General features: G+C 37.6%; 1 protein-coding gene across 1 annotated transcript; it reads right to left on the bottom strand.

The window, feature by feature from the left end:
- Positions 1-208: 208 nt before the first annotated feature.
- Positions 209-8,243, bottom strand: LOC149816971 (uncharacterized). Its single transcript, XM_089986994.1, has 5 exons — positions 7,748-8,243; positions 4,443-4,893; positions 4,223-4,288; positions 3,757-4,106; positions 209-1,013 (listed from the first exon to the last, which is right to left on the bottom strand). The coding sequence occupies exons 1-5, from the start codon at positions 8,060-8,062 to the stop codon at positions 678-680; spliced, it is 1,518 nt and encodes a 505-aa protein (XP_089843120.1). The 5' UTR covers positions 8,063-8,243; the 3' UTR covers positions 209-677.
- Between the last annotated feature and the right edge of the window lie 3,588 nt (positions 8,244-11,831).

Below are 11,831 nucleotides of genomic sequence, written 5' to 3'. Positions count from 1 at the left end.
AAGTGTCCATCTCATCCCAAAACATCAACTTGCAACTGATGAGACAACCGATCTTCCCAAAAACTAAAAACTCCACGACTTGCAGCCTGCAGGGTCGCCAAAAGATGAGCAACAAAATCCAATCATATAAAATTGGCATGTGTTCACTGTAGTAGACTGCACATGCCAGCAGTAAAGGTGCACAATAACAAGTGCAATAGAAATGAACAGAAGCAGAAAACATATTTTTGAGAAAAGAGAAAATCTCGAATGTTTTCAGGTGCACAATAACAAGTAGCAGAGCAATGACATTGGTGCTTTCTAAATTCGAACATTCTTAGGATACCATCAATCCATACATGTTTTCCCTTTCATGAAGAAAATCTAGAAAGTTTTCAGGAGTGGTGCTTTACATTGCTGAGTTTTGCCACCAGAACTGATGAGTTTCACTACCTCACAATCATCACAAAAATGGCAACCAAGAGAAAACGACCAGAACAAAGACAAGCAATCATTGACAACTACTGCACATCTGGTGGGAGCAGCTAGTGCACGTCACCTTGTGTTGGGATGTTGCAGGTTCAAAACCCAATGGTGTAGTTGTATAACTGGTAGGAATCTGCCTAACCCCAGCTTGCCTTTAAAAAAAAAGGACAAGCAATCATTGACAACTCACCACAAGATTTTGCTCTGATAACTTATCTTTGGTATGCCTTCCCATAATCCTCACGTCTCTGATGCTGAAATTCACCATACAAATCTTGAGGCCTAGCAGATGCAAAACTGTCCGTGTATGGGTACCTGTTCCTTGAATCTACTCGCAAATTACTTGAATAGTGGGAAGCACCAGCAGTTCGCTCATAATCAGGGAACCTAGTGCGAGGATAAGAGGTAAAACTTGGTTCTGACACATGCTGCCGTGTGCCCTGCCATCTTTGTGTTTCTGCACACAAAAATTCTTCCCATCGTTTAGCATGCACTGCTCTCAGCGTAGCCAGCTTCTTCATGCGGGCATCTCCCACTTCCTTGATGGACTGCATAGTCATAACAAAGTCAGAGTTAAACAACCTCAAGGGCTAGGTGAAATGATTAAAACAGCTACAATTGGATATGCGGACTTCTTCTTCCTTAATAGGAGGAAACAAAAATTTTTAAAAAGGACTTAACACCAGATGAGATTAAATGCAAGAGTTGAACTCTATAAAACCAAACGTCTTTGATCAAGAAAGCCCAGACCTCTATCCAAATGTTCAAAAACAACCATAGTGTGAAAACCCCATGAGCGTGGCTAAACTTATTTGGTCTGGATTCAGGACTAGGCCTGGCCAACCCATCTGGTTTTGTTGAATGTTACACATAGAAATGGTACAAATATATTGTATAAAAAGAAATTTTTTGTATATATACAGTAACATTACCAAATTAACACTTGACTAAAACTAAAAAGATATAGCATCAAACTATGAATTATAGAACATTGATCATAGTTAGGGTGGGCATCGAGCTGGCCCGGCACGCTAACAGCCAGGCCCGTTTACTAACGGGCCGGGTTTTGGCCCGGTTCTTAATGGAGAAGCCCATGGACCGGCCCATTGAACCAACGGGCCAATGTGAAGCGGACCAGGTTCGGACTGGCCCAATCTTAAAATGCATAAATGATTGACTGAAATTATGGGTTAATGAGAGAATAACAAGTTCCCGTGCAACTAATTAGGTAAATAGTAATAATTAACAAATAACAAGTTCCCATGCAACTAATTAGGTAAATAATAATAGTTATCCAAGTTACTATGTAATAGTTAATTTTTAAAATTAATAAATAACTCATGCCCAGGGGGGCAGCCCGGTAGCCTGTGGGCCGAGCCCAGCCCACGTATATAACGGGCCAGGTTTCGGCCCGGTACCTAATGGGCCAGGTCCTAAAATCATGGCCCAAACCCGGCCCATGGCGGGCCGGGTCAGCTTGGCCCATCAGGCTGCCGGGCTGGTTGCCCACCCCTAGTTAGGAGTGATTAATTAGTGTATCAAATAGTTAGGAGTGATTAATTAGTATATCAAATAACGATAACTATGTATAAGGTAATTAATTCCTAAACCTAGTCAGCAATTGGAAAATTTAGAATATTGTACGTTAATGAAAGTAAACCTGAAAATGGGTTCATATGCAAATAAAAAAACTCTATCATTGTCATTCCTATACACATTGCAAAATACGTTAACAACCATATTATCTGGATTCTTATATAAAGATATATAATAAAATGAATATCCAAGAAAAGCTACAGCCTTAACATTAATAATCATGTTCAATGATTGGCTTGCATATGGCCAAGACTAAAGATAATGGCAAACTCGTAAAAACATACATCCACAATAATACACCAAAAGGTAACACAAAAGGGAAAAACTCAATGAGATATCATGTCCAGACATCAAATGGAACTCTACTTTCGGATGGACATAAAAGTCAACAAAATTCAGATGAAAATGGCTTTTGAGGATATTCTTTAACATGTCCAAGAACAGTGAAAACCCCAAACCTATGTCACATAGGTGCAGGTGCGGATGCGGCACTTTAAAAAAACTTGGGTGCAAGGGTCCAGGGAGGATATATATATAATTTTTAACAGTTTTAAGTTAACACTACTTGTATGTGTATGCATTTATATATATATATATATATATATATATATATATATATATATATATATATATATATATATATATATATATATATATATATATATATATATATATATATATTAGATAAAACTAGACTTGGTTAGGGTTAACAGAATCTACTTTTGGACAGAAATGGACCTCAGTGTGGTTGAATTCACCTGACACAAAAAAAGCTGTGTCCAAGTGTCGCACCCGCACCCATGCGGGTGTGACACAGGCACGGTACCCTGTTAGAAGAGTCTGTGTTACATAGTCCCAACCAATGCACATGCCTTATGTGCTGGATATAGGTGACATATATCCACGCTGAATCCATAAACAGAAAAGCTTGAAATAAATCGAAAATTATCAGGATTGATATAATTTGGACAAGGTTTGATGATGATGATGATCAAGGTGCATATATGTGGACCAAGTCAATCAACTGGACTGACCCAGTTGACTCAGATAATCACCAAGTCAAGCCAATGGGCTGGAAAATTATCAAGGTTGATACAATTTGGATAAGGCTTGAGGATGATGATGATCAAGGTCCACATATGTGGACCAGGTCAATCAACTGGGCTGACCCAGTTGACTCAGATGAATCACCAAGTCAAGCCAATGGGAGTTTAAACCAATAGCTCATGTGGTTTGTAATAATGCACAAAGCATCAGCTCAAGATTTTGATAGCTCAATCCCACAAAACCAGGTTATCATTCCCTTGGAATTTACTAGTTTCAAGAAACATCATGGTGTTTGATGGTTGCAGGTCACTGGTCACGTAAGCCTAAAGACCACAATCCACTGGGCTAGGTTCATTTGAACTAAAAGAGATTTGATATATTTGGAATGCCAGGTCACAAGTTGCATTTCTTTTCCTTTAATTAAAGAACCCGGCAACCACACCATGAACCACCTTAGTCCACACACAAGGGTTTAATATAAAATCATACCAAGCTACTAGCAAAAATGGGCTTCAAGGTGATTCTGACTCAACACATGGCGAGCCCATATGGCGAGGAGAAACCATAAGGAGAACACAACCTAAACACAAAGTGCACCCGCAGGGTTATAATTGAAAAATGATCACCCATAGAAGGCAAAGTACAAACCTTAAAATGCCTATGGCTCTCTTCATCTCTTTCCTTATCTCGCTGTCTAGCCAATTCCATTGCTTCCCTCCTGTAGTCGATGTCTAACTCCTCAAAACTTTGTGGAAAGGCATCTGAGTCATACTTATGATTGGATTGAATATCCAGCCCACGTCCATTGACATCCCAACTACCTGTCCTCTGCACCCCATCATTCTGTTTATGACTATCATAAACATTAAATCCATCGCCTGGAAAAGTGGCACCTTGTGGAGACCTTGATCGCCCTCTAGCTCCATCAATACCAAAAGCTTCACGAAATGAAGAATTTGTCAACAGTGAAGCCCCAATTTGTTTCGATACACCTAAGTCTGTATCTTAATAAAAGACTAATATACTGGAAGCAGCAATGAATATAGAAATAGATGAACCTTGAAACCATCCAACACATACAAGTCTTGGCTATGCTTTCAATAAATAAGTTTGCATTGGTGACAATCTGACCGATTCACTTGATAAATTACTTCACATTCGAACTTGAACTTACCTCTTGCTGCAAAACAATCGCCGTCAACAGGAAATGTCATTAAATTTCCATTACAAAGTAAAAATCAATATACATAAGTATGCAAAAAGGTTTCTAGAAGCTTCATGCATGGATTGCCAGCTTTCTACAAAGCTGATAACATATTCTAGGCAGCCCCTACCTTGTGGAGAACCCCTAGACAACTGTTGCAGGTCTTCACGCAAATGGTCTTCCACAACCTTTTCTTGAATGTACATACTTGGATGGGGCTTTGGTGGATTTCGAGGACTAGAATGAGACCTTTGAGACATTGATCGTCGTAAATGAGGACTAACATGGGTCTCAGGTGACCTGGATCTTGCATTCTGATTACCAGATGGTCCTTTGTTTCTTCCCCTATCCTCATCTTGTATTACCTTCCTCACAGCTTCCACACCTTTTGCCAAAATCAGTTTATCTTTTCCACTAACTACTATGAACCGCTCATCCATTTTAAGTTTGCATCCCACATCCTTCTCAATCCTGTTCACCACTTTTTCTGAAAACAATGTCCGTACATGTTTGTCCCTTGCAGGAACCCTTTCAATGAATTCTGCAGACTTGTGATTTGAACCAAGAGTAGATGGGCATCCCTGTATATGATGTGCATGTGAAGTGTAAGAAGAAAAGGAGGAAAACAAAAATATAACACAAAATCAATGTTAGGCAAATAGGAAGAATCACAAGGACACCAACAAAAATAAAATTACTTATCATCGTACCGCCGTTCTCACTCTCCATGAGAAGAGTTATAAAGTTTGACAAATAAATAAAAAGAAAATAACTTATACCTTCCTCAAGCATGTCTATGAAGTTATAAATACATGTCTGTGCTGATCAAATAAATTTGTAATGGAAAGAAAGAAGAGCACTGAAGATTACTACTCCCTGTGAAAACCAATTAATTATAAAATTGAAGAAGAAAATAGGCATTGAGTCATAGACTCACATATGCAGAGTTACAATATATAGTGATATAATGAAAATATCAATGATATTATCACAAAAAAACCAATTAATCATTAAACAACTGCAATTCAAATTGCTGTCATCTAGAGAACTTGATAATATCGTGCAGATATCAGGACACTAAGCTGAACTTTTTGGTTACTCTTTATTATTGTTTATTTGTCATAAAATATCTGATTCTTTTTTATTCCCAATAGTTTTTCAACGTTATTGGAAAACACACACACACAGCCACATGCATAGGCGGAATACTGAAAATATCATGGCAGTACACTAAAACCACTTAAAAGGTTAAACACATATATTTTCAAAATATTGCCATTTAATAAAGCACTCAACAAGACTGATGATATCATAACCACTATCAACTATAGTAACATGTTTTGTAACCTTTTATATACTTTTTATTTGTTTATGTAATACAAACTGATTATTTCTTATGTCACAAGGACTCGGCAAACTGGGTGCTGCACCCATGTCGACGCGACGTGACACGGGTGCGTGTGCGGCACCCGGTGTGGTCAATGGGACCCTGGGTGCGGTCAACTCACCCAGGGTCATTTGTGTTCAATTTTTGGACAAAAAGAATGCTCCCGACTTTTCTTCCAGCGAACGCAGAGAGAAAGAGAGAGGGGAAGGACGTGGCAGGGGGCCGGCGGCCTTCCGGCAAACTCAGACAGAAAGGGAGAGGGCACGGCAGGGAGCCGCCGGCCTCCTGCCGACCCTTCGGCAAACATAAGAAGAAAGAGACGAAGAAGAAAAGAAGAAGAAGAGAAGAAAGAGATGCGTACCTGAGAGAGAGCCGGCGTCGTCATCGGCGTTGGGGTTCGGTCGCACGCCGGGAGCGAGAGAGAGTGCACAATCGAGAGGGAGAGGAGGAGTGCAGGGGTGAGGGCTTCCCCCTCACCCTTGCGTGATTTAAAGGGCACGGGAGGACACAAATCGGGAAACCCCAAAGGGGTTTCCCTTATGAGCAGGGGGGGGGGGGCACGGCTGCGCGGGCGTTAAATTTTTTTTTAAAGGGAAAACCCCTAGGGTTTTCCCTAGACTCGGTTCCGGTCCGGGTCAGAATTTTTTTTTGTAAAATCGTGGGTTTTACACCTACCCCCAACGAGCAAAGCCCTCGGAGAGATGAGACAGCTGACCCTGGGTGCGGTCATGCGTTGACCGCACCCAGGGTCATTTAAGTCCAACTTTTGGACTTTATATATATATATATATATATATATATATATATATATATATATATATATATATATATATATATATTGCCGCACCCCCGCACCCAAGTTTTTTGAAAGTGCCTCACCCCCGCACCCATGTGACATAGATTATTTCCCTATTATTCTTTTTCTCTGTTTTCAAAACCTATTTCTTTCTATACAATAATAAATAATTACTAAAATATGTTTTATGTTTTGTTGAATTATTTTCAAGTTTTATTTCTTGTTAAAATCAAGATTTTCTCATGATCTGTTGAAAAAAAAATATGTGGTCATAAGAAATTGCATCCCCCGCGTTGCTCCAACCAATATTGAGGAGGTATACATGCATATCATAGTCACCAATATCACCGATATTTTGAAACATCAAACAAAATTATTGGCAATTTACGGTAAGCAGATATTATCTGCAAAATATTGCAATATTGCCAGAATCCAAAATATCGCAATATTATCACGATATTTTTGCGATACTTTTGAATAAAACTGACATTTATATATATTTTAAGCCTAGTTTTTTATTATTATTTCTTTTTGTATTTTAAAAACTTTTCAAACATATTTCCTTATATTTTTACGAGAAAAATGATACAAAACCTATTATTTAGTGATCTTTCATATTATTTTTTGAATTTTAAAATTCCCAAGATTATCCTGAGATTTTTTCAAGAAAAAACACTTATTGAAAAATATCTCCGAGACAAACCCTCGGCGACAAATTTCCATGAATGATACTGGTGACTATGATACATACACACTTACATACAATACATATATACATAAATTTAATTTATATATATATATATATATATATATATATATATATATATGTGTGTGTGTGTGTGTGTTGTGGTAGAGTGAGAGAGAGAAAGAGAGCAAAACCCACAAAATTAACATCGACCAGAACTTCCATTAGTAGCCATAAAGGACCACAGGTTTTGCTCAAAACCAGATATGCCATCATAACAAATTTATCACCCATCTAGAAAATCTCATACTATCTTGTGAATAGGATCTTGTATAGACAGAATATTTTTGCTTCAGTTCTCTGGCTAGTTTCATTCAAGAAAATACCAGAACTAAAGATAAAGAAAAGTTATAGCATAAGATTCAAAAAAATGTGACGACTGGGTCCAATGGCATCTTCACAAAGATGCAAAAAAACCCAAGCTCGACTGGTATCCAACCTTAGAAAGCAAACCCTAACAATCCGACGCACTCAGCGGACGGAAGAAGGAGAAGTGAGAGAGGGTACCTGAGTGAAGTGGCCGGACTCGCCGCAAATCTTGCAGATCATCTCCTCCTCCTTCCTCTTCTTCCAGTTGCGCTCGGTGGCCTTGGCCTTGGCCTCCCACGCCTTGGCCTCCCGGCTCGTGAAGTCGGTCGGGACTGCGTTGGGGTCGCGGGGCTCGTCCTCTTCCTCGCCGTCGCTCTGCTGCGGCCTCTTCGCCGACGGCTTCGCTGTCTCTTGCGCCGACCTCCCTGACGACCCCAGCGGCCCCGTGTACTCCTTCCCGTACACCTCCTGGAAGAGCTCGTCGTCGATCTCGTGCTCCGGCGACTTCGCCATTGCTCTCACGCTCACGCACAGAGAGAGAGAGAGAGAGAGATGTGTGTGTGGTGATGAAGAAGAAGGGGATAGGCCAGAGAGAGAGAGAGAGAGAGAGATGTGCCTCGGTGGTGATGAAGAAGGGGATACCTGTATGCCCTAATGGATTAGCTAGCAGAGGGAGAAGGGTTGTCCTTAACAGTTAAAGAGTGACTCGTGCGGAAGGGAGGATGGCCCTAAGAGCTTTTGTAGTCAGGTAAAGTTGTCATTGGGTCGGACCTGCACCGATCCGGTATGACTCCGAATCCGGGACCAACTATGTGGTTCGGATTAGGATGCAAACAGCTCGGATCTGGATCAGCTAAATACATAAAAAAGTTGGATCCAGATCAGCTAAATACATAAGAGAATCGGATCCAGCTTGAGTCTAAACAGCAAAAAATCATAAAATGACCATACTGAATCCGGGCCGTTTGCATCCTGTCTCCTCTATCTTAGGCTTAGCTATGCTTATCATGAGGCTGAGCTGAGCTTGAGCAGGGTCGAAACCTAAACAAGCAGAGCTCGGCTGGCTTTATGTTAAGCTTGGCTTTGGTTTTGGGCATTGTTTGTGTTGATGCTTGCTCTTGGTTGGTTTTTGCTTGATGACCAAAGCTTGGAGTGTGTTTGTTTGTATAGCTGCATCAATCATAGACCTTCGCACATTTTCTTGATGGATGGCCAAAGTGCATCTTCATTTTAGTTGGTCCTTTTGCCTTATCACCTGATCTCTTAATCTCTTTTAACAATCTATGAATGTATCGATTCTTTCGGGGGATGCATCCATAACCATTCGCTTATCCCAATAACCAAGAAACCCTTGACTGATATTGTACTAAGAGCTAAATTGGCTAATGGAAATTATACATTGGTTCTTTCACATGCACTCTTTTTCACTTCAATGTGAGCTGTACATTTGCAAGAACCAAACACTATGCAAATTTAAGATGATTTTGATCTTGTTTTGTCAACATCAACCACACAAGTTGTAGATTTTACCCATTTCACCAATGAAACATTCTAGGTGGGGCAGCCCTAGTCCTATAGAGGGTGCAAATGGTGCAAAAAGCTGGTTTATTTTTTGAACTAAAATCCTCTTTTTCTTATTCTTAGCCAACTTCCATCATAACCACAACAATAATTGATGATGCATAATTAGAAGAGAGAGAGAGAGAGAGAGAGAGAGTTTTCTTGCACCAATCAAGTTAGTAGACAGGTTTTGTAAATGAGGATACCTTTGAGTCGAGACATTATGTCTTTGATATAATAATGATATTGATAATGATGTTAGAGATTACAATGGGTGATAAACATGGCTATTTAGTAAATGGTATATGATAACAAGAATGTTAGTGTATCATGTTTTATACATGTCAACATAATGGTGTAACAAAAAGAAAAAAAAATACCTTAATGGATATGACAAGATTTATGTTGGCACATGAAAATCTTTTTAAGAGATTTTGGATAAAAGCAATAAGCACGGTCATGTATATTCTAAATAAAATTATTTCTAAGGTTGTAGAGCTTACACCTTATGAGTTATGGATTGGAAGAAAGTGAAACTTGAGTCATCTGCGAAAGTGGGGTTCACTTGCTCATGTGTTGATTCTTAATTATATAAGAGACAAGTTAGATAACAAGACTATCAAGTGCATGTTCATGGGTACCCAAAAAAATACCAACTATATAATCCTAAGAAAGGATTTATAGGAAACATGAAAGTAGAATTTTTGAAAACCAAACATAGTAGTTTTGATCTTGAAGATGATGGTATCTTTTTAGATATCATAAATGATTCTAAGGTACCTACTCAAGAGTTAGAGCATAATGATCTAGTTGTGAATGATGAGCAAACTTCATAATCAATAACTAGATATAAAAGAAAAAAAATCATCTTTATTTGAATGATTATTATACATTCTTGAGTAAGGAATTATAATATTCTATGGACTTGGATGAAACTCTAAATATTTTGAGTTTTGATTATACAGTTGCTTCTAATGAATTTGAACATTGGATTAAAGCAATGAAAGATGAGTTGAACTCAATAAAAAAAATAGAGTTTGAGAACTAACTATTTTGCTTAAAGGATGCAAGACAATTGGTAGTAAGTGGGTTCTCAAGAAAAAAACTCAAAGCAGATAAAACTATTGATAAGTTAAAGGCAAGGTTAATTTCAAACGGCTCAACAAGAATAGATCGATTATGAAGAAACTTTTTCTCTTATTGTGAAATTGGCCTTTATTCGTATTATCTTGGCATTGATAGCTTATTTTGATCTTGACATATATCAAATAAATATAAAAACAATATTATTGAATGATGAATTAAATAAAATTATTGTCATGCAGCAACTAAGATCAAGAGGATAAAAGATACAAGTTGAATAAATCATTATATAGACTTAAATATTTACCAAGTAGTGATACTTGACATTTTATAATGTTATAACCAAGTTAGGTTATAAGGCAAATAACATGGATTACTCATATATGCCAAGAATAGTGAAAATAAGTTTGATGATATATTAATTGTAGGAAATGACATATACATGATAAATGAGGCCAAGTCATCATTAAGTTCTCAATTTGAAATGAAAGATACAGGTGAAGCCTTATATATCATTGGGATTAAAATACAAAAAAATAAAAAATTGAGATTTCTATGTCTAAGTTAAGAGAAATATTTGTCTACATTCTAAAGAGATTTAAAATAAAAAGTATCAAGACAAAAGTTGGCCTGTAGTAAAATGTCTAATGCTATGTAAGAATGATTGTCCAAAAGATGGACAAGAAAAGTTCAATGTTTCTTACGCTCAGGCAATTGTAAGCCTGATATATGTAATATTTTGTACTAGACCTAATTTGAGTTTTGTTGTAAGTATAGTGAGTAGATATCAAATTAATCTTGGACTCCCTTATTGAGAAGCAATAAAAATGGTTTTTCAATATCTAATGGAAACTAAGGAACTGAAGTTATGTTATCAGCCAGATAGACTAAAGTTTGTAAGTTATTCAAATGCTGACTTTGTCAGAGATAAAGATGAAATAAAGTCCACCTTTGGTTATGTATTTATGTTAAGAGGTGAAACAATTGTATAATCATACAAGAAGCAAGGGTATGCAATACAACATACCTAGAAAGTTGAGTATATTACCCGTAACATGGCAGCCACCTTTGGTGTGTAGATAGACCACAGCTTCCTAAATGATCTGAAATTGAATATTTCAAAAAATCTAGTTCAACTTTATTATAATAATAAAGCTGCTATAAGATTGATTCAAACATGAGCAAATAGCTCTAAGAGTAAACATGTATAAGTTAATTATTAATATATTTATGATATGCTTATAAAAAATGAAATAGCAGTTGATTATAATGCAAGGTTCCTCTTAAAAACAAGCATGAAAACATTTGATATTCCATATGGCTAAGTGAGATATGTAAGTTCGTGTAGCCATAAGAGGACCATTGGATGGTCATTCCAAGAGTCACTCTCTCCCAAAGGCTATAACTATTCATAATGTAACCGTTAATCGTTAAACTGAATTAATCAAGATAATTAACTTATACTAAGATATAATTACATGTATAAATATTAAGAGATTTATCTCTTGAGCTGAAAGAATTTCTCTCAAGAATGTGTTCCGAAATCAACTCCTTAAAGGTTTACAAAAAGCGCTCACTGAGGCCAAGATTGTATGAAAAAATCATACGCAAAAACAAGATAGTGCAAAGATATTGAGTA

This window comes from Nuphar pumila, chromosome 14 (genome assembly GCF_984573655.1).
Source record: "Nuphar pumila chromosome 14, dmNupPumi1.hap1.1, whole genome shotgun sequence".
Classification (NCBI taxonomy): Eukaryota; Viridiplantae; Streptophyta; class Magnoliopsida; order Nymphaeales; family Nymphaeaceae; genus Nuphar; species Nuphar pumila.
This window is presented reverse-complemented; position numbering and strand designations above follow the sequence as displayed.

Bases quoted from the DNA above. Each gene is read 5' to 3' on its own strand.
- LOC149816971 (XM_089986994.1), bottom strand. From the start codon at position 8,062: ATGGCGAAGTCGCCGGAGCACGAGATCGACGACGAGCTCTTCCAGGAG. The intron at 4,107-4,222 runs GCAAACTTATTT...ATTAAGATACAG, and splicing joins TCGGTCAGATTGTCACCAAT to ACTTAGGTGTATCGAAACAA. The intron at 1,014-3,756 runs GTTTGTACTTTG...ATGACTATGCAG, and splicing joins AGAGCCATAGGCATTTTAAG to TCCATCAAGGAAGTGGGAGA.